The sequence below is a fragment of the Anoplolepis gracilipes genome, chromosome 1 (genome assembly GCF_047496725.1).
Source record: "Anoplolepis gracilipes chromosome 1, ASM4749672v1, whole genome shotgun sequence".
Classification (NCBI taxonomy): domain Eukaryota; kingdom Metazoa; phylum Arthropoda; class Insecta; order Hymenoptera; family Formicidae; genus Anoplolepis; species Anoplolepis gracilipes.
Window position 1 is genome coordinate 8457364 of NC_132970.1, and position 24317 is coordinate 8481680.

The 24317-nt window shown below is 28.2% G+C and overlaps 4 protein-coding genes across 7 annotated transcripts; 2 read left to right on the forward strand and 2 right to left on the reverse strand.

Annotated features, from left to right (window-relative positions):
* Positions 1-1522: 1522 nt before the first annotated feature.
* LOC140672711 (uncharacterized) lies at positions 1523-8348 on the reverse strand. 2 transcript variants are annotated; one of them, XR_012047941.1, is made up of 5 exons: positions 8223-8348; positions 8009-8092; positions 7287-7418; positions 5340-5564; positions 1523-2059 (listed from the first exon to the last, which is right to left on the reverse strand). XR_012047941.1 is itself a non-coding variant. In XM_072905096.1 (3 exons), the coding sequence occupies exons 1-3, from the start codon at positions 8253-8255 to the stop codon at positions 7218-7220; spliced, it is 318 nt and encodes a 105-aa protein (XP_072761197.1). In that variant the 5' UTR covers positions 8256-8348; the 3' UTR covers positions 5571-7217. The 2 variants fall into 2 exon arrangements, 1 of the variants encoding a protein (XP_072761197.1); XM_072905096.1 differs by lacking the exons at positions 1523-2059; positions 5340-5564 and having other exon boundaries at positions 5571-7418.
* A 142-nt stretch (positions 8349-8490) lies between these two features.
* On the forward strand, positions 8491-10641 carry Vps37b (vacuolar protein sorting 37B). The gene is made up of 5 exons (XM_072905084.1): positions 8491-8632; positions 8904-9214; positions 9596-9767; positions 9839-9921; positions 10002-10641. Exons 2-5 carry the CDS (start codon positions 9083-9085, stop codon positions 10269-10271), a joined length of 657 nt encoding a protein of 218 aa, XP_072761185.1. The 5' UTR covers positions 8491-8632; positions 8904-9082; the 3' UTR covers positions 10272-10641.
* A 37-nt stretch (positions 10642-10678) lies between these two features.
* Positions 10679-12134, reverse strand: LOC140672701 (uncharacterized). Of its 2 annotated transcripts, none has more exons than XM_072905095.1 (2): positions 11744-12134; positions 10679-11556 (listed from the first exon to the last, which is right to left on the reverse strand). In XM_072905095.1, the coding sequence occupies exon 2, from the start codon at positions 11451-11453 to the stop codon at positions 10821-10823; it is 633 nt and encodes a 210-aa protein (XP_072761196.1). In that variant the 5' UTR covers positions 11454-11556; positions 11744-12134; the 3' UTR covers positions 10679-10820. The 2 variants fall into 2 exon arrangements, with proteins under 2 accessions (XP_072761196.1, XP_072761192.1); XM_072905091.1 differs by having other exon boundaries at positions 11720-12134.
* A 144-nt stretch (positions 12135-12278) lies between these two features.
* On the forward strand, positions 12279-20100 carry LOC140672649 (ornithine decarboxylase 1). 2 transcript variants are annotated; one of them, XM_072904971.1, is made up of 9 exons: positions 12279-12672; positions 16352-16525; positions 16653-16891; positions 16982-17058; positions 17269-17442; positions 17712-18051; positions 18143-18348; positions 18429-18637; positions 18726-20100. In XM_072904971.1, exons 3-9 carry the CDS (start codon positions 16705-16707, stop codon positions 18943-18945), a joined length of 1413 nt encoding a protein of 470 aa, XP_072761072.1. In that variant the 5' UTR covers positions 12279-12672; positions 16352-16525; positions 16653-16704; the 3' UTR covers positions 18946-20100. The 2 variants fall into 2 exon arrangements, with proteins under 2 accessions (XP_072761072.1, XP_072761080.1); XM_072904979.1 differs by lacking the exon at positions 12279-12672 and adding an exon at positions 15633-15757.
* The last annotated feature ends 4217 nt before the right edge of the window (positions 20101-24317 follow it).

The window sequence follows — 24317 nt, forward strand, 5'->3', positions numbered from 1 at the left end:
TTTTAATTTAACAATTTGATATTCCAATTTATTTGACGTCAATTTTTTCCTGTAACAATATTGAGAAAAGTTATCAAGAATTTTAATTTCTCTTTGTTACGCACGAAGGTATATAATGTTAAGGAAAAGATTGTGGAAAGTTGTAATGATAACCCTCCTCGACACTTTCGCTAAAGAAGAATAGACTAACAAATTAGTCTCAGAGGTTAATGATTAAAAAGACATCACGCAATATTCCGACATATTTTATGTACTTTTTCTAGTTAATTGAATGGCAATTCATTAGAATTCATTAGAAGGGATTAGAATACCTAATCATCTGGATTAGGTATACCTGCGTCAAGTGTAAAGATCACATTTGGTCAAGTTCACGATGCAGGGTCATTAATATTTATCGATGAGCTTATTATTGCATAGGGAATGCATATTGAATGCACATTGTAAACGCACGCTTACATACTGTAACATGAGGAGAGGATTCGACCGTAGGCGAAGGTCTACAACCTCGCTCCTATTTAAGAGACGCTTTTCCTTGATCCATACGCGGAATAACCGGTTCTCGTTTGGGTCCATCTACGAGGTCAAATCGCTCGCCGTTCTCTCGTGCTGTTTGGCACAGCATATTCTCCAATCTCACCGTCAATTATAAATATATGCAATCATAGTTCATGAATCAGTAAACTAGAGAAAAGTAGAGCAGATACTTCTGCTTTCATCGATGTTTCGTAGTAAAAGACTATATCTAGCACTTTCCAGGTGCATCTTTTATTTTCTCCCTCGAGGCAACGAGATGTTTGCCGTTCAAAATAGTACGGCTCTTTGAAAATCACTTCTCTGCCGTGGGCGTTAGCGAGAAGAAATAATTGATTAGCCTCTTAGCTCGTCTGACCTCGTACCTGACATTTAACGTAACATCGCTTCACTGGAGTGAGACGGAAAGCTTTATTTTTAAGAGAATCTGATTTCGTCAAAGTATGAGTCCTTCAGAATCAAACTGATCAACTCCACCCTGTATAAATTTTGAAATTTTTGTATTTTCTATTATTGTGTATCACTGCATTATTTTATTTCTTATTTTTTAAATTTATAAAAAGTGAAATTAATTAGTTTGATTTTTGAAAGGCTTTTATATCGCTTATTTTATTATCGATCACTCATATATATATAATTATTGTTATATTACACAGTAATAATAAAAAATATCAAAACTTTGCTACAGAGATAATAATTTATTACGTAATAATACGATAAATATCTAAAAAGATACAGTTTTTGTCATATCGTATTTGTTAATATACATCGAAATTTTGAGCAATTGTATATAATAGATTTACAAATAATCGACAAACTTTAATATTTTGATATCGCAATTATATATGTACAATTTATTCCAGTACATGATAAATCTCGGCAAATAAAAAATTCATCACTAGAATTCAACTTTATATAATAATTTATATATACATAATTAAATTATATTTAATTTATTTATATATATATTATATATATAATTTATTTATATATATTCTAAGGAAATAATATATATCACTTTCCTGACTACGCAAGTTTTATTTAAACTTTTAGTTTTGTGCGCGCGAATAAATATTATAAATAGATATATGTATAAAGTAATATAATTAAAATCCCATTCAATACATCGAACTGTACTAAAGTTGTAACTGTATGATTATATACATTATGTAAATATATTCGCAAATCTAATAAGAATAAATTGAGTAATATACTATTAAATAATATATGCGATTGACACGTGGTATCTATGCATGCAACATGCAGCAATTTGTGCCATTTATTGGCAAATATGTACAAGATGTTTAGTTAAGGACGAAGCATATTGTAATCTGATAAGTAAGCACGACAAATATTTAAATGTTTAGAATATATTTATACATCACTTCTCAGCTAGTGCGTCACCTATTTGTTATGCGCAAATTCCTATATGTTGTGTCACTTGAAAAAAAAAGAAATTATTATTTTTCTCTCTTACTTCGAGAAAATTTTTAATTTAGGAGGAAGAAATAATGAATAGTGGATAATCCTGGAATAGAAAAATATAATGTATTAGAATGTCAGGATACATTTCAAGACTCAGAAAGAGTTTTACTTATGCTCAACTTATACAAGTTATAATTAATTACGTTATTCTATGCAACGCCCTTTAATAAACCAATCCGCTTATATGTCTATAATTATGTTAAATAATCTTATAAGTTCATAAATTATTTACTTTTTTTAAATAAAAGTATTTAATGAATCTTTATTTAACGAATCTCTTAAAAATAGTTTGGGAAAAATGCAACAAGTGTTTAAAAGATTTTCAATGATATGTAAAATTCTAGTAGAGGAAACAAATCGTGAACAATTGTTTCCAATAAAATAAACAAGGTATTGTACTAATTTAGGTATTATACTAATTAGATATACTAATTAGGTATAATCATAGTATGTCTACGAGTATAATCTTACAAGGAGTAAATAGCGCTGCAGTGGTTGGTAGTCAGAGATTTCTGAAACGCAAAATTCACCCTGCGACTTTGTTTCCTCCGATTTTTATAAATTTTAAATAAAAATTGTTTTATGTTATTCTGCAATCAATATTATAATTTTTGAGCAAGTTCTATGTAAAAAATATTTAAATCAATAAAACTATCGAAATAACCAACGTCTCACCTCGGTCTCACTTATACGTTCGACGTCTCGGACAATCTAATTTTAATATAACTATTCTAATAATTTTAGTAGCACTATTGTCAAACTTTCAAGTTTTAAAAAAAGCTAAAATGTCGTCGGAGGACAAAGTAAGACGCAGCGTGAACTTGACATCTCAGTTTATCCAAGCCATTTTTTTTATTTAATTGTCAAAACTATTTGTGTAATCAATCTATCAAGAACTATAGATTATCAAAAATAAAGTCGAAATTCAATACTAAAAGAGTTTCCACCAAGTGAAGATGTTATCTTCATATATCTAAGTATATTTTCCTAAAACATATTTACTAAAATTATATTTTGTTTATTTAATCATTATAATCTACAGTATACTATAATATATAATATTATAATATAATACTTATATAATATATAATTACAGTAATACTTATATAATACTATAATACATAAACTATACACTATACACTAATAGTAACTTAGAATGCAATTTTACAATCTGATGAAATTCTGTCTACAAAAATTTTATTTTCGTAAAAATCGAAATATCTTAATATGTATTATTAAATTAAAATTAAATTTTTATAATCATCTGTGCGATTTAAGTAAAATTGATATTATAAATTAAAACGTAAATACTTATTGTGTTCAAAATTTGCACTCGATTTAAATGTCTCAAAATGTTCAATAAATTACACTTAACTATTAATATTAATATTAATTATTAAAATTAATTATTGTTGTTATACAATTTTATTTGTCTGAAAATTTCAATATTATTTGTTATGTAAAATAGAAAGAATAATAAACTGATTTTGTCCCCTTAACTAATTTCACTGATACATTTATTTACCAAACTATTTTCAATTTTTAATAAGTTAATAAGTTACAATACTATTAGTGTATAGAGCTTAAATAAATAAAATAAACATAATTTTAGTAAATATGTTTTAGAATTGTTAAAAAAAGCAGCTCATATTGAAACACCACACTTCGCAGACTTCCAACTACACCAACGCATTCTACCGAAATGGAATAACGGCATGTGAGAACCTAATGGATCTAATTTTTGGCACTTGTCTGTAATGTGTTTTAGATAATTCTTCTTCTTAACTTATATCTTAGAACTATTTTATTTATATCACATATTAACAAACAATAAACTACCTAGCAACAGATTCTCATCAACAGATTCTGTATTCACAAAGTCATATGTATTATATATCGACGAATAAAATTATTAAATATTGTGTATTGCAATATGCATTATACATAAATATATATATATATATATATATATATATATATATATATATCATTGCAATACTGAAGATTACATATGAACAAATTATTATATCAAAAAAAATAAATGCATATGACTCTGGTCTGACAGTATTATATATGTGCGTATATATATATATATATATATATATATATATATATATATATATATATATTCTCTATCAAAATAAAGAAAAATATTTATTAATTTCTCAGATACAAACTACGAAACGAGATACAAGGTGATTGATTTATATCGCGATTAATACAAGTGTAATGCAAAAATTAATTTTCCTCCCATTTTTTCGACCCATCGGACTAGATACATTTTGATTAATCGCAATATATCGATCGTAATAGATGTAATAGTAATAATGCGAGTTATTGAGTATCAAAAACATTGGGATTTTTGCATAATAATATTGACTTGGAGGAGTTTCCCGCGGGACTATTAATTTCTTCGACAGCATTGACGCTATATAGCTCAGAAAATGTTTATCTTTCTGTGGGTATTTCTGTCATATGACATCGTTTATTTTTCGATTGATTGATCTAATTTTCATAAAAATTGGTACCCAAAAATTTTTGGATCATTAAATAGGAATTCGAAGTCAAAATTTTAAAATTTAAAATGGCAGATCCAATATAGCGGCTAAACAGTCAAAATTAATTTGATTGTTATAAAACCTTGTCTATCTGATAACAATTAAATAAATTTTGATTTTTTGCTCTCCATATTGAATAGATTTCGCCATTTTGAATTATAACATTTTTTTACCTTGAATTCGTATTCAACGACTCAAAAAACTCCTAGATATCAGGTATCTTTAAAATTCAATCTCTTTTTTTTTCGTGCCCATAGAAATACAAACAAGTGCATTCGGGGAAACGCTATTCGTGCTAAGAACATCATTTTACCTTTGCTTACTGAAAGTTAAACAAAGATAGAGCACGCTAATAGCATCTCTTCAAACGCAGCTATAGTGAAATTCTTCGTACCATCAAAGGAATTAATCGACTAGACGTAAGAATACAAGTCGATAGTTTTTATTTTATTCTTTTTTTTTAGAACAGAATAGCGCATATTTTATTACATCTATAACAGCAAACGATATATTTATTATCATGAAACTCAGTTACTCTATCTACAAAAATTCAAGTTTGCGCTATATATTATTTATTCCGTTTATCAATTTATTGAATAAGAACTAATTGAATAACACTAATTCGAGTAAAGTCGCATAGTAAATCTATATAGATAATAAATAATGCTAAATAATTGATCATGTATTACAACATGTTCAATATAAGATAGTTTATGTGTGGAAACAATTAAAAAAACAATTTTAAAAAATCATAAATTCTATTACCTCAACGTTGAATAGATTTCTTGAAAATACATTAAATAAGTTTTTGCAGTTTATATATAGTGCTTTTAAGTTTTATATATCTATCATAATTGAAGAATAGTATACGTGAATGCGTATCTATGTCTTAAGGCAATAGTGTTTTCCATTTCTCGAGTTTCCAACGCGTTATCTTAATACATTTATTTCGCGTTTGCCTCATCTTCCTTCATATTACATTCATTTTTTCTGTAAATTAGAAGATATTGAAAACACTGTGTGTTTTAAGAAAAACAGTGAGCGTGCTAAATACATAAGCATTTGTATATATTTGAAAATCTGTGAGAATATTTTGGGAATTTTTGGAATATACAAAGCTTTTCAATTACATATACATATTATTGAATAAATTGTATTATAGTTGCAAAAGTTAATTCTATACATAATGAGAGGTAAATAATTGTTTATGTGACTGTCAAAATTACATATAGCAAGACTGTAACACATATTAATGTCTTTCTGAGGATTGTTCATAAATTTTTTAGCTATTCTATACAAAGATAAATTAAAGAATATTTTCCCCAATTCAATACATGAAAATACTTGTTGTTTAATTAATTCTAAAATTAATATATGATACAATAAAAATATAAAAATATGTAATGCTAAAATATGTATTGTAACATGTGTTATAAAATGTCTATATAAAATAAAATATATGAAAGGCAAATTATAAAATACAATTTACATAATGGAAGATTCAGTCTTACATTATGCTACAATACTTGTAAATAAAATTTTACACAATATTAATGTTTATTTTTATAGTCAATTGTTAATCAAAATCGATTTAAGTATCATGTATATGCACACTCTGTCCATGTTGCATTATGTGTAAACTCACTATGTATGAAACACAGACATTATTAATAGTGCTAAATAAGACAAAAATATTTAAAATATCATCGTTTACATTATTTAACATTTTCAAAAATGCTTTCTGAAATTCAAAATCCCTACGAAAGCATAAATATCTAACTTGTCTAAAGCTAGATATGAAATGCACAAAGATACCATGCTAAGCTTGTAATTTCAATGTTTCAAAATTTCTCGACTGATACAGACGAGGAACTTAAGTTCTCAATAACCATTGTCCTCAAAATGGTGTAAAAGATGTACAAATAAATTCTAATAATGATAATAATAATAAAGATACATAAACATCACTTTTTAGCCATTCAATTAATGCACTACTGAGAGATTTCAATTTTTGTATGCAAATTGAACATAATATTGCATTGTCTGTCAATATGCTTTTAAAATATTGATTAAAAATAATAGGGGCGTAATGTAAACAACATGAGTTTAATAAGAAATAATCTGACATGTGTTTTGATACTATTTTCAACATATCATCACATAGATTGGCCCCCATTATTATATTTAAGGCGTAAGTTAAATCAAATAAGTTATATATTGATAAAACCTATTGATCCCTCGTTCCATTTATAAAAGTCCTATTATTAAAATTTCCTAAGACTTTTTAAACAATGCAAATAAAAAATCATATAACAAATATTGATTATAATATTAGTTAGATGTTATTAATTATACCATTACTTAAAATTCTTTAAAAAATGTCAAAATATTTCTGAAATATGTGCAACATATTCTTGTTTCTTTGAATTAGGGATATCATTTTTTCAAGCAGTTTGTTATTTTTATGTGTTATAAATATTATCATAATAGAAAGTGTGGATACACATAATTCTTCAATGCAATGTACTTTTGAATTTTAATTCGCATCTCACGAAAAGTATGTATAAATTTTTTAAAATAATATTCTAAAAAATATATTAGAGACTTTTTCCAAACATGTAATAATGATTTATATTTTGATTTTTATTTTAGCTGCGGTGATTTGTGATGTCCTACAATCTTATTGCGCAATAAATTAAAATGTCCGTGCACCTGTGTAAGCTCAGCTCTAAGTGAATTAGAAAGCTGTTTCTGTAACTGCTGAACTTCCAAAATTTCTTGACGGAGAGTCTGATAATCTTTCGTAACCTGATGAACAGAGTGTAATAGGCGAAGCACAGATATCTGTTAAAAGCACAAAATGAAAAGCGGTTTGATGATTGAAGATCTTCAAAACATTGCAAACAATAAAGTGCACACAAAAAACTTTCAAACGTGACGTCGCACAGGAAATATTTAATGCCAAATGAAACAGAGCATCCTGGTTTCAAGCAGGAATTGTCCAATGAACGCAATGTGACATCACTTATTTAGTACACTGTCACAGAGAACTTTCTCTGTTCAACATAACATTGTTTGTCCTTTTTAATTGTAATTTTATATATATCACTTTTTACAATCTGTTATATTTTTTCTCTTCTTTCAAGTCTAAGATCTATGCAAGTTATTTCTATTTTTATCAAATAAGCTTTACTATTTTAGACAAATTTATTTATCAAATTAGTTGAAAGTACATTATATTATCTTAATATTTTGATCTCCAATTTATTACTAAAAAAATCAAAATAATTTAATAGAAAAGCAAGATAGACATTTAATTTATATTAAATAGAGCAAGTATTTAAATGCAAAGCATAATTAAAAAGAACAAACTTGATGAAAGTATGATTGACTTGTAATCATACTATCTGTGTCGAAAGCAAAAAAATTTCTACCTCGTCTTCCGGATCTTCGAAAGCTTTCTCGAAAGCGTCTATCTGCCATGCAATCATGTCCAACTTTCCGTCAGCTTTTTGTACCTAAAGCACAAGAAAATTCATCACTTGAAGTAATGTTTGACTGTAATGAACGGATGACACTATCTCGGTTATATGACAAACGAGGCGCAATTTTACGGGAAATGTAAATTATACTTGAAATTATACGTACGCTTTGTTCAAGATGCCCGATCGCGGATTCCATCTCTTGTTGCTTTTTATTTTCTTTCCTATTCAATGTAATCGACACGAAATCGTCTGCCGGGCGTCGAGAAAACGCTTCCTCTTCTTCCAAAAATTTGATTGGCCTATCCTGAGTTTGTCAAGATGGCAGTCAGGTTTACTCAACAGGTAATAAATACAACAAATACAATTGCTTAAATAATCCTCAAGAGAAAAATGATAATAATTGCTGATTAATCCGTTAATAGAGCCTCAAATAAGCGATTGAAACCGTCTTATCGGAGAAAGTACTCAAGGACTCGTCTGGTCTTTTATTACAAACTATCGGTTCTACCAGACACAGACACGTCTGTCATGTTCCAGTCATCGACGACGACCAAAGTGTTTTAATTTATAATGGTATGTGTACCAGTATATATGGATTGTAGGTGTACAATGTATAAAATTTGGAACCGGAGGATCGTTAGACTCCGATTATTGTATGTACACAACAAAAGTCCTCTGCGGGAAACGAGAAAGCTGTCAGCTATTTTATTCCGTCATTTCGCGAGATCGATCAGTACTATACTAGCGTTTGAAAAGTTCACCGGTTTTACTAACAATTAATTGCATGCCACGTCACGTGGCGGCAGCACTATTCCCATATAACTCATGGTTTTTTTATCAACAGAGCTAGCGATCATAGAACCTGATGCTCTTTGGAGTAGATCTGTGATCCGTCATTGTGTCATTAGGTTACTGCGTTTTTGGAGTTGTATTATACTGTGTTGGATAATTTAATAAATAATTCGAAAAACAGCAGGCACATTCGGATAAAAAGATCGTTGTGCAAATCAACCCCTAATAGAAATGTACAAATCGAATCAGGAACCGGATATACCCGCGGCACTGGGTTTGCTGTCTCATTTGGATAACGACGAATTGAAGGAATTATTAAATAACGATGGAAAATTCGAAGATATCGTGAAAGATATAAAGCAGGTATGAGTATAATAGCGTATTAAACGTAATTAAGAATTATAGGTATCAAATTTATTTAAAAGAAGTCTAAAATCTCTTAATTTAGTAATCTCTACAGATTACTAAATTATTTATTTAATTATACATAATTTTCTTTGTATTTAAAATTCTTTATATGTTTGTTTTATTATTAAGTTTAATGTTGAATTAAATGAGTTGAATAAATGTATCTTTATGTGTCTACAATATTTATTTTTATGTATCTAATATAATGTATAATATAGAGAAAAAAAAAGATTTGTATTCCATGAATTAATTGTAAAATATATATGAAATAATTTGTATATTAAATAATAATATATATTATAAAAATTAACTATTTTAATGTTAAATTAAAACTAGTTTAAGAATCTTGAGACGGAGAAGGAAATGTTAATGGCAAGCAATAGATCTTTGGCTGAATTTAACTTGTCCAAGCAACCTGAATTGGAAGAGGGCAAACAGATATTAAAAGAACTGATCGAGCAGGCCAACCAATTATGTACTAGTGTCAGAAATAAATTAGATGAAATGCGTAAGTTATTGTTGATGATCCTATATTTCTTTTTATAAAACATATATATATATATATATATTATATTACAGGTGATAAGTCTGGTACAATGACTGTCGACACTGCACTTGATCTATTGCAAGCAGCTGCTGCTGAAATTGAGGAAGAATCAGAGGTATATATAAAATACTTTTTACATATACTTAATTTATTTGACAAAATTTTTAAATTAAATTATTTCTTTCCAATATATAGGCAATAGCAGAAAAATTTCTAGCTGGTGATATCGAAGTGGATGAATTTTTGGATCAGTTTTTGTCACGTAGAAAATTTATGCACTTACGTAAAGTGAAAGTGGATAAACTTAGAGAACTTATACGAAAAGGGCATTCTTCAAACAGTAATCCTGGCTATCCGATTGCTTCAAATTTCCCTGGAATAACACCTTCTATACCATATCCAACTGGACCTGTAGCTATGCCAATGCCGTTGCCATCGGGATTACCAATTTATAGGCCATATTAAATAATTTGAAAAGTTATATGTTGAATATTTATTTGTTTTTAAAATATATCTGCATATTTAATCACAATATATATAAAATTTAATTTCAATTACTTTTTACATATAACTTCTGCAAATTAATTTTTCACTATTTTTATATTAAATGATTTACATTATTGCATCATATACATTATGTATAATCTATAATTATGTACATTATTACACATTTATCTTGAGTCTTATATTTTTAATGGTAACACTTCTGAAATATTTTCTATATTTATTATGTAAGAGAGATATTTGATTCTTCTTGTATCTTGATACACTCTTGGACATAATGTGTTAACTATGTATGTGCTGTAACAACTTTTAATATATATGTATAGCATTTGTTTTTGAGGGATATATAAAATAATATAGTGCATAAATACTTTATTTTTTATCACTATCAATTTAATAACTTCTTTATTTTACTAATAAATATAATATGAAGTTTGCATAAAAATAAATTTGTACATTTAGTATAATAAAACAAATATCAATTTATACAATTCAAAATAAATATATTGACTAATTTCTTTTATTACTATTTTCTTCTATATTATTACTTTCTGCTTTACTTTTAGATACTGGTACATCTATGCTTTGTTGCATATATATAACAGCTATCATTACAGTCAACAATAATAGAATGAATTCCATCGTTCGAGAAGCATTCTTTTCATGGTGACGTAACTGTTCCATTTGTTTATATTCCTCATAGATATTCCTCCTTATACGACTCAGATGCATTTGTTTTCCATAATGTGCATGTGTCCATTCGTCAAAATTATAAATTCTTGAACTTCCCGAGTAAACCTTATCTTTATAAAAAGATGTAGGCTCTTCAACAGTAGTGGACACTGGTCGTTGACGAATCATTATCTCTCGGTCGTAATGCTTGCGCTGTTCATGATTGCCGAGTACTTCATAGGCATCCGAGATAGCTTGAAACTTTTGTTTTGCATAATTGCTCTTATTTTTATCAGGATGATACTGAAGGGATAATTTATAGTACGCTGATTTCACTTCATTTTGAGTAGCATGTGGTGCAATCTTTAACGTATCATAATGATTTTTTGATGACGATTTGACATTTGGTTTAGTGGAATAAAGACATCCCAATGGTGACTTTGAAGAGTTCAATGTATTAAATTTATGCATATTGAAAATCAGATTTGAAATACGATTTGAAATTCATTTGAACAGTGATCTCTTTCTCAACAAATTATCTCTCTTTTTCCTTTATGTATGATTGTAAAATTTTCTGAAACAATATATGTTTCCATCAGAAATTTAATTTTCATTAAAAAAAATAATCGTCGTCAGATTGGTGTGTTTTACATATATTATTTAAAATAACATTTTTTTTATTCAAATTACAGATCATTGTGCCACAATTAATTGATAATTTGTTATTAAAAACTTACTATTCAATATAATTATTTTCTTACATTAAAATTATACTACAGATAAAGGTTAAGAACACAAATGACAGTTTAACCACGGTCCAATGAATAGACGGAAAAGCAGTTGGCGTTTCTCTATCAGGGTGCGTTTCCACTACGCGCGTCACAAGGTAAACCAATCAAAACGTTCCAAAAGAGTCGTGTCAAAAATAGTCCAATAAAATGGACGCACGTAGTGGAAACGCACCCTTATTTAGGACTCTAGCTCCAGGCTCCAGTATGTTATAGAGCTCAGTGGTCCAAATAAGCTACTCGGCAGCATAGTCGCTCTCAGATTTCTCTCTGGTAAAATTTTCTCGAACAAACGAAATCCAATTGGCTACGATCTTTGACATTTCGATGCATCGAGAACGAAGACGAAGCGCAGGGACTGGTCGATATCCCCACGTGAGCGTCTGCTACGTACTCGTGGCGGCGCGCATGCGCATGCGCAAATAACTAATTCCATTTTGGAACGATTAGATGCGTATTGGCCTTTTCGGGTTTTGAGGTTCTTGGAGCACGGCTGGTGGCTGGTGGTGTGTGCGGTGCGGTGGTGTGTTGGCGGTGTGCGGTGTACGAGGTCTGTTCTGCGCGCGTGTCGTGTCGTCTCGGCTCTTTTCTTACTTTGAACCTTGAAACGAAATCTAAGCGGTTCGAATCGTACATCGACTGAAATACATGATCGACCACGACGTTACGATGCTCGCACGTAACGCGTAAACCGGGTTTCGAAACGGACGAAACGAATGTCCTTGCCCCGACGCAAGGCCGTGCGGAGTACCGAGAACCCGACGACAAGCACTGGTCACCGCAAACGACAACCCGCACCTCATCGACCGATCTGACTGATTTTTGAGATCCAGTCACCGAAAACTTCCATCATTCCGTCAATAACCGTGTGCCGACCCGTTGGGTGGCGATCGTTCGATAAGGTAGGTATCCACGACTCCTCGTGGCGAAAGAATCCTACAATACGGCTTATTATATATGTGTACGATTAGTATTTTCTGTTATCCAAATAAAGTGAGCCAATCATTTAGATAAAACAATTGTACTTTATTTTATTTTTATCTAGATACAACAATGAGATACATTATCTATATCTTTATCTAAGATGGAAAATGCATTATCTATCTTAAATTATTTAAGATAATTCTGCAATCAATAAAACTCAGCACTTTATGATTTTTTAAATATGTTCTTAGATTTATTTCCAAAGGCGATTCAAAGATAAGACAATCATATTAAAGAATTACTAAGCACTTACTAATAAAAAAATAAATGCTGAGTTTTGCTGAACACAATCAATGCTTTCAATGGTTTCAGATTTAAGATGTTTGCAACATGCTACTAATATTTTGTATTATATGATTACATTGTTTTCATTTTTTTCTTTTATATTTTTTTTAACCAATGTCACCTTAAATTCATCTAGATAAGCTGCTTTATAATTTTATCTGTTAGATAACCTTGAAATAAATTATCTTTATCTTTTCTGAGATAAAATACTATATGTCTTATCTTATCCTTATCTACATGATTTTAATGGTATTTATGTGAAACCCTGTGTTCGATATATATATATATATATATATATATGTGTGTGTGTGTGTGTGTGTGTGTGTGTGTGTGCGTGTGTGTGCGCGCGTGTGTGTGTGTGTATCTCGTTCATCAGTAGGGTGGTATACTTAATCATGAAAATCATATTTAAATGATGAGTCATATATTCCTTATATATTCTTACTTTGCTTTATTAGGGTTTTTTTGTTATCGAGAGAGAAAGAGAGAAAGAGAGAAAGAAAGAGAAAAAGACTATTTTTTTAATTGCGTAATGATACCAAGTCGAGTTTTGTTGAGATTGCGTCGACCTCTGTTTACCCCATCTTTCAGTTCAAAGTTCACTGATTAATATAATTTTCCTGGTATAGTTTCTATAAACATTTTAATATATATCGGTTTAGTGAAAGAAAAAAAAAAAAAATAGTTCTCACATTGATTTCACTTTTGATTATGCATTACCTGATACACCAATGTTTACATTATAAAAAAAGAATATCTTTTAAAGTATTCACTTATGTAAAACATACTTTGCAAAAGGTGCCAAACACTTTTGTTAAAATAAACTAATGTACCAAATGTTTCAGAAATAGTTGAACATATTCTACTGACTATAAAAATGAAAAAAGACATAAATGTGGATCAGAAAACGCTTTTTTTCAAGTTATAAATAGTTTTTATTTACAACTTTAGTAAAAACATATTATTAAAGAAATTGTTGAAAATAATTTCCTTTCATCCATTTTCCTTTCCATATCAATACATATCTCATTGACGTCTTATGAATTGTTTAAAATATTCAAAATTTCAGGAGTATTTTAGATTTTCAAAACAACAATATAATTCCAGACTATTTCCACAGTACAACAGAAATATCATAAATGAAAGTCTTTTCTTCTTTTATTCTACCTCTAATCTTTCTTATTTCTACCAGAAGGTTAATACCAACGATAATCCTTGAGATATTGTCTGTGGTAAATAGAAATTGTTTACGTTACTTGAAAAGGAAACATTTCCGAACTCACGTTTATATAATTTTTTTTCATCCTTACAATTTATAGATCTTAAATTTTGGCCACCTATTTCTGACATTTTGTATAATGAGCATAAAATAATTTTTATGTATGTATCCTTAAGCATACAAAAAAGATATATAAAAAAATATTTTTGTAAATTCTTTTCACATTTTTATTAATAAACTTAGAGCATATATATATATATGTCTTTTTCTAACAAACTAATTATGCAAATAAACTTTTATTAAAGTAATATATTTTAAAAGAATACACTCATAGCTTGTGATAAGAAGTATTTTGAAATCTTTTAGCTTGTGTCACATCACATGTTTTAACATCAATGTCTGCAGAATGGCCAGTACTGGTATTTACTCATATCTTGAGGCTTGTACCAGCCTATTCAAACTGGTATTTCTTCTTTAAACCAGTAAAGCTATTGTTACATTATATAAGAATATGTTCTGCTTTGTAGTCTTGTCTGAATTTATCTTTTTAGTGTTTCAAAAGATAAGAAATTTTGTTAATTTTAATTTTTTAAAACATTTTTACAAACATTTTTAAAAACAGATATATTATTTTTTATGTACTTTCATATCATTGAACTATACCCACTTTTTTTATGAGTACACATTTAGAGAAAAAGCTTTTAACAAAAATAGAACATCTTGTAATTTAGTCACACATATTTAGACTTTTTTACACTGTAAGAGATATTTTTCTGTACATGTATTCTAAAATTATGCTATTTGTATCAAGATATTTATTTTTTATACAAGTTACAGATTTTTGTATTACATTTATTTTAAAAGTGTTTTTTTTATTATTGTGAAGATATCATATTATTTGTATTATATTTATTATATTGATATTGTATTATATTTATATCAAATTTTGACGTAGTATTTGGATCGTGACGAAGTATTTTAGCTCGATAAGCAATTAATTATAATTTGAATATAATAAATTAAACGTGGTATTTCCCAACCCCCCCCCCCCCCAACGAAATTTGACACTTCATCTCAAGTGGTATTTGTATTATCCTTCTACTCTAAATTGGTTTTCATATATTTCTTAGATGTCAGATAATTTTATATAAGTAGATTAAACCACGCAAAGCCTGCCTGATACTACTTATCTTCTTGATATAAGTAATGGTCGAAATAATTGCCAGTTCAGTATTACATTGAATTTCCATCCATTCGAACATCATTAAGTGAACAAAACTTTTACATATTGCTTTGACTTATACTTAATTAAGTTGATTAATTAAGTTTTAAATAATTTATAAAAATTCTTATCTTTTATATTTTATTTTCATTTTGCATATATGAGACATGAAGGAACGGCTAAATTTTAAAACTGTTTTATGAACTTTTAAATAGTTGTAAGCATAATTTAATGTATGTGCTGTGTGTATAAAAAAACGAGAATTACTTTCCTTCAGGTAAAATCAAATTTAAATGTTTTACTCAATTTTAATATAAAATTATTTAAATGTATATATACGCGTATGCAATTGGTTGCATGTGCAACGAAGTGAACAAATTAAATTAAACATGAAATGTTTCTTCTTTTTTTTTATCATATTTAATCTATTTATTATATATTGATCTCACAGAAGAAATATCGTTTAATTGTCAATGCTTTGATAAAAGTAAGATAAGTAGATAAGATACATGATTTTATGGCCAGTAGGCATATATATTAAAATATTTATATATATGTATATATATATGCTAATTTATGAATGTATTAATATTTAGACAGCTGTTTTTCTCTATTTTGTTAGTAACAAAATATATGTAGACTTTAAATTGACTTAAACTATATTTAAACATTTTCATATATGTACACAAATTTATATACATATATATAATATTAATTCGATTTTTTATTAATAATAAAATTTTTTATTAATAAACTTAAAGCATATATATATATATATATATATATATATATATATATATATATATATACAGTGAATAAACTTTATAATATTTAGTAAAAATTTATAAAAATTGCATCTTTTTTTTTACAGGGTTCTACCTGCGATAGGCTGGTCGGCCAGTCTGCTGGTGGGTGCTTGAATAACTCCGGCAACTGGAAGTTGGCCCTGAATGCAGAGCCCCCGTGGCTTTGCTAGCACCCCCACAGTGACCTTGTCTTAATCCGCTTCCTCACGACTCACCCGACTAGCATTGACAGCTGCCTCGTATGTTTTTTTGTTATATGTTATATTACATTGTTATATTAAATTTATTAAAGCATACAACATATAAAGTATAGCGTATTAGCATCTACTTATCTGATAAAATATATATATTTGCTTATTTTTTCAGTTTGCTGCCTAGCACCTACAGAGTACTGATTAATTCACAAAACTCATTCAACATGAAGGTAACAAATCTAGACGAACGCATCCATGTTCTGGATAGTGAGTCTAATGTTATGACTGTTATCAAAAATATTGCAATGAGTGGTGTACAAGAAGAAGCTTTTTACGTATTGGATATAGGGGATATTGTACAAAAGCATCAAATCTGGAAAGAAAAATTGCCACGAGTTGAGCCTTATTATGGTAAACCATTTATTTATTTGAAATTTATATTATTATATGCATACAACGATTATTCTCTTCAAATATATTCAAGAAATTTTTCAATTCCAGCTGTAAAATGTAACGATAATTTGATGGTAATGGAAGTATTAGCGGCCCTCGGTGTCAGTTTTGATTGCGCATCTAAGGTAAATATAATTATAAATATAATTATAAACCTTTATTAAGCTTTATAAATACTTTTTATAAGAGAGAAAACACATTTTTCTAACGTGTACATATTTTAAAAAGGTAAAAATAAAAGGTAAAAGTACATGTCTGTATAATAATATATATATATCTATTTATTTATTTATTTATTTTTGTACATATAAATTTTCTTATTTTATTTTTTCTAGAATGAGATAAATAAAGTATTAAGTCTTGGTGTGGATTCTTCAAGAATTATTTTTGCTAATCCAGCTAAACCAGCTTCTCATATTTGTCATGCTGCTGCAATGAGAGTTGATACCATGACAGTGGATAATGAAAACGAGCTGCACAAAATTAAAAAACTTTTCCCGACGGCCAAGGTAATTGTGTCGTAACTTTATAAATATTGCATTTTTTACATATTTATGTATTTTTTTTCTTTTTATTTTAAAATATAATGATAATTTTATTTTATTTTTTTTTAAGTATTATATTATTGTTTATTATATACAATATATATATATATATATATATATAATAATAATATACTTTCAAAAAATAAAATTATCACTATAATTATATTTTAAAATGAAAAAAAATATGTATATATATATAAACATTTTTATACATATTTTTTTATGTTTTGCAGATTGTTATACGAATTCGTTGCGATGCGGAAACAGCTCAGTGTCCACTTGGCATGAAATTTGGCTGTGATCCGATACACGAGGCTCCTAGCCTTTTACGCCTGGCATATATGTTGGGTCTTAACGTAGTCGGCTTTAGCTTTCACGTTGGTTCTGGATGTCAAGATCCACCGATATATCATTGCGCTATTCATCATTGCAAAATATTATTCGACATGGCTATTAATTTTGGTTTTAAACCGTATCTTTTGGATCTTGGTGGTGGTTATCCAGGTGACAAAGGCACAAGTATTGACAAATTTGCTGAGGTTATCAACAAAGCTCTCGATGAATATTTCAATAGTAAGTTTTTTTTTTCTGTGTCTTATTGTTAGGCACTGTATATTTTATTTGAAATTGTGCAACTTGTAACTAAAATTTTTTTACTTTTTAGCTGATGCTGTTCACGTGATTGCTGAACCGGGCCGTTTTTACGTTGCGTCTGCGTTCACTTTGGCAACAAATATTCATAGCAAACGTTCTGTACGTGGAGACGAAAATTCTGTTACACATAATATGTATTACATCAATGATGGTGTTTATGGATCGTTCAATTGTCTGTTGTATGATCATCAGCATGTAACTCCCGTCCCTCTGAAGGTAATGTTATTCAAATAAGGCATTTTAATATAATATTTTTTCCTTATTTCTTTTACTAATATTTATATCTTTATCATTAGAGTGGTTGTGGAAAGATGATTCCTTCGAGCATATGGGGACCGACATGTGACGGATTGGATAAAGTAGTTGAAAATATTATGTTACATGATATGGAACTTGGTGATTGGGTAATTTTTGAAAATATGGGTGCTTATACATTACCTGTTGCTTCTCCATTCAACGGATTTCCCATTCCTAAAGTTCATGTTGTAGCTGACGAAGATATTTGGTAAGAAAACTTATATGGATTATTTGATATGAATGCTAATATTAATCTTTTTCTTTTTTAATAAAAAATTTTTTATCACACTATTTAGGCTTTTGCTGAAAGATGTTCTACCTTTAACTGAAGATCATTTTGTTATTGGCAACACACCGGCTAATTTGCGACTTGGTTTAGATATTGGAGGAAATAATATCGATCCATGGAGGGAGGCTGGTCCAACGATGGGATTAACAGCACCTGAAATATTAACAGATACTCCTAATAATCCACCACATTTCATCTACGATTTTATCGAGCCGCCTCTAAATTAGCTTTATTATTTTAAAACTATTTTGAAATATATATATATATATATATATATACATACTATATATATATATGCATTTCAAACAGAATAGATACATCTCTTCAGCTTTTGCTGTATCAAATAATTTTTTTTTTCTCTTTAATTTCATCAAATGGTAAGTGTGCATACACAAAAATTATTTTTAAACAACATAATTTTACATTATTTTGTTTATTTTTATTTAACTAATTTTAATATAACTTTGACATATAGTTTATGCAGCTTTTTTTTGGATATTATAACATTTGAAAATCGCTTTCTTTACTTGTTCTTATTAAAAATACATTAATTTTTTTAGTAGTAGTAAGAAACTACAAATTAAGTAGAGCATTAAAAGTGATTCTAACATTATTAATGAAGAAAATATGAATGTTTCGCCTATTGCATGATACGTAAAATATCAAAATAGAATTTAATTATCCTCTTTATATATGTAATAGAACGTATTATAACTTCTACATACATTTCTAGATAGTAATATAAGGATTAATATTTCAGAAAGAAAAATTGCTTGTCAAAAATAAAACTTAAATTGTTTTTGCAAGCAATTAGCGCATTTAACATAGAACAAGCCATAAATTTCTGCATGAATTATACATGTATAGAACTCTGATAATGAAAAGATGATATATTACTCTTTCTACATTACAAAAAATGAGGCGGCCAATACGTAGTAACAATATAAATCTACTATAATTGTTTTGTGTTTTGAATATTCAAGATAAAAGAGAAGAAATTAATTTTATAAAAGGCTTGGGCATCACTTGGAGCAAGTTAACAAATATTTTACAAATTATATGTTTTTTAATCTATATTTTAAGTTAAAAAAAAGAAAAAAAGATATAGAGAATCCATGAAAAAAATTGACATGTACAACATATATATGTGTACTCTATAAGATGCATAAATGCATTCTCTAAAATTTACTTGCAACTAAGCAAGTAAACTCTGTAGGATTGCTAGGAACTAAACGGCATTGAGGCAGCTGTCACAAGAACTGAAAGCAATTAATTTTTTATTATTCTGATTATATATCTATTATTATTATTATTGTAATTATTATGATGAATTATAATTATAATCAATCAATAAATGTAATAAAATACGGTATCAATATAAAGTTCTCTACATATATTACTTTTATTACCTTTATAATAGTCTAGTATAACTCTAGATAATAAAATATAAGTAATATATAGAAATAATTTTTGATTTTTGGCGATACAGAGTAAAAGTATTTATTTGTATCTTATAATGCAACATTTTACCATTATAACATTTACTATTGTTTATATTTTCTAACTTAGAAAAAAATTCAATTTTTCGAATCTGTACACATTGAAAAGTGTTTTTCTAATATCGTAAAGGCTATATAGCTGGATAAGCATATAAAAAGTCCCCCCGACGAGTTTTCAAATAATACTTGGCTTGTCATTTCCTCATTGTAAAAAAAATGTCCTTAAATTTCAGCTCTTTTTCTCGATAACTCGGGAAATAATAGAGTTAGGGAGCTGAAATTTTGAAGAAAACTTTTTTTTTACAGTGAGGACATGACATGCTAAATGTTATTTGAAAACTCGTCGGGGGCACTTTTAGTATGCTTATTCGGTTATAGGCTTTCGAAAAATAAAGTGTAGAAGGAAAACTTAGTTTTCTTTCTACACTTTATATATTTATGTAACATTTGTGCATTATATTTTTTGATAAGCATGGATTGTGCTGTGAAATAATTTTCATAATTAACTTATAAAATAATTGCAAATTTATGAATATTTTTAATCGCATAGTCAACGAAAGTATATAGTCACGATATAATATATAACGTTTTGTTTTAATTCTGATTGAAGCGAGCTTTTGTATAATAAAACGTATTTTTCATTTCGTCATAAAGTCACATGCGATAAAAAAAACTGAAGCAGATGATTCCTGGTGAAAAATAACTGATTGAAAAGACGTCTATTCAACGCATTCGACGTATAATCAACGTCTATTAGACGTTTTTTCGATTGTCATTTCTCGTTGGGATCTGTATTATATTAACAATATTATAGCAAATAATTCTATGGGAATAATCCTGCGATAAAGATGCAATAAAATACTTATTCTGTCCGAATAAACTGCTTTCCACTTTTATTCAGTATTCGATAATAACGCTACACACTCCACTTAAAGATCAAAAGAAATTATCGAGTATCATATTAATTAAGAATAGGTTGCAATAAAATATTAGCAATCTGAATTGAATGAAGTATCCATAGGCTTTTAATCCAAAGACTTGATTGTTTAACTAAAGATTGAAAGTTTAATGAGCAACTAATGTTGAAAGTTTAATGAGCAACTAATGTTGATATTTTAACTTAATTTTATAAATTTTTTTTAGTACATAAAACTCATCTTCGAAGATTTATTTAGAAAACTTTATCCTTGCGATAATGATCTAAAGATTTGTATAAAGAAGTGAAATGATGAAATAATGAAGTGAAAAGAGAAATATTATTTCGAGTGCAAATTAAATAAGATTAAAAGATAATTGGTATAAATGTCTGATTCGATTACAATGCAGGTGGTCCATATACACACACAAGTTTATCTTAAATATTATTATCATTGATTTCGCAGCACGTTATACTTGGAAGAATTACGCGAATAAAAATTGAAATAAAGACATTATCAAAAGGCACTATCAATACATCGAATGTTCAGTCGAAGATGTAATCGTCTGTGATTGATCATCAATTCAATATCAACTGGATTTATTATCACTGTAACTCAAATCAAAACGTGACAAAACAGTTGGGAAATTTTTGTTAGATAATAGTATTAATTCATTCTTTCTTTTTTATCTGTTGCAGAATATTATTCTAAATGCAACTGCGAAAAGAAATTAGAAATTACTTTACTTACTAATATCGTCATACGCTATGTTATTTTTATATTCCTTTACATTCATAATCATAGATTTCAACTACAATATTAAAAAATTACAGCAAAAATATATAAGTATAACTAATATTTTTTCTTACTGATAAACAATATAAAAAGATAGTAGAGATTTATTTTTTCAAAATAATTATAGAGACGTTACGTCTATTTTGAAAACTTCCACGCTTTCTCAAAAACTAATTGTTTATCTATTTTTATTTCTTTCAAAGAAAAATAAACTTATTAGGATTTAATTTGTAGTGATTATATTCTACAAGATTAGGGCTAAAATGCACTTACATTAACCCTTTCACCGGCGGTGGAAAATATACTTCCCACCTTTTTTTCATTTTTTGCAATGTAAAATTCATAATTCGATGAAAAAACTATCGTACTATATGTTATGGATGTAGAAATAGTTACTTTTCATGTCTCTTATGTTTTAGCGACTAATAATTTATTTGTAATTATTTATAAACAAATAAACTTGAAAAAATGCCATTTTTTCAGTAAAAATTCAATTTTTTTAAAAGTATTCAACATTTTTTTGTTGAAAATTTAACTGAATATTTCTTGAATATCTAAGTATAAAGTAAATTTTTTGCAGAATTTTCCGCATGTTAGAAAAGTTTTAATAAACAAATAACTTGCCGCGCATTCCGGCTCCTCAGTAGTAGCGCTCGTAGTTCGGATTTTAATTTTCAAACGATTTTATCACGATCTTGTTAATTCTATAACTTTATACCTATAGTATATTTAAAATATATCATTATGTAATTTGAAGAAATTCTAAATGATATTGGATCAGAAGATTCTGAAGAGAAGATTCCCAGTTAGAATCATCGAGTAATGAGAATAGTGGATCCGTCATTTTGAATTTTTGGAAATTGGACTTCAGATTCGTGATCAGCAACCGGAAAAACATATACACGCAAAACATCATAGAAATTCGCTAAGAAATAGAATTGTGTCAGTGAAAGGGTTAATAATGAGTCCAGTCGCCACTTGCATTTATAATGGACTCACATCTCCGAGGCATGCTTTCCATTAAATTAATGGCATATTCATGTGGCAAGAATCTTCAAATTCGTCGAATTTCGATAATTAAACGCTGTATTATCGTTGATGCCTTCCACGAAGCTTCCTCTTGATGAGCGACCAAACATTTTCTATTGAATTCGCATCGGGCGAGTGTAATATGGCCAGTTGAGTGTCTTATTAATGTCATTTTGCTTTTTCCAGGCCTTGCAGAGCTGGTTCGGATGTTTCGGGTTATCGTTATCTTCTTGGAATACCTAATCTTCATCTTTACTGATATACTAGCGTTGGACAGACGGCAACAAAGCTTTCTGATATATTTTTAATATTTTTTCCGCATTCAGGATTTCGAGTGAACATTTGATCGCTCTGAGAGCGATTAAATCCAATTTGCTAAGAAGATATGTTTGACTGAAAATCGGTTTTGAATCTGATTTTGATATAAATAATATAAAGTACATTGCATACATGTTATTTTGATTGCTCACTAAACAGTCGGCCGTGCACTCAACATTACGTTTTAATAATTTTTTATTGGAGAACTATACGTTTCTCCAACTTGAAATTTTCAGATGTTCTTTATGAATTATATTTTAATTTCATAATTTTGATTTTGATTTTAAAGATGACATATTTTCCGAAAAAATTGTAATGAAATGTCAATTTCATTTTTAATCTATAAAATAATATTTTGATTAAAATAATAACAGTAATAAAAAGAGCAGGCGAAAAGCTATCGATTTACTTTAATAATATAGTTTTCTAGTTTTCTGTTTAAACAATGACGAGTTAGTATGCGAAAGGAGTTGTATGCGAAAAATATATGTTTCGATATATATGCTAAAATGTTTGTAGTGCACAAACAAATATATGGGTCACTTATTATTTAAATTATATAATTTTTTAGATTTGCATTTATTACCTGCTATGCATAGCAGCAGTGGACTTGACGTTTACCTCCGATTCGGAGATTACCACGACGAAAAGTCGAGATTGTCCACCAGAATGTATTTGCCTCTCTCGGAAACAGGTAATAAAATCAAAAGAAATTTATTGTAGCTTACACCTATATGCATAAATATTTTTTTATACGTATAAAGTGTTTCTGCAACATACAGATCAGTAAGTTGGATTGCCTATCTGACGATCAGCAGGGGCATGCTTCATCAATCTCGCATAATCGAAAATTAATAAAATCGGAGGATCGATGATATAATTTTTTCTTTGTAAAAAGTGAAAAAATTACGTAATTGATACCTTAAATGCAAATCTGGTAGGGAATGAGGAAACTGAAATCGGCTTTTAACATACAGTATAATTGTAATATTTAATAATATAAATAAAATAAAATAGATAACACAATTAAAATATATAATA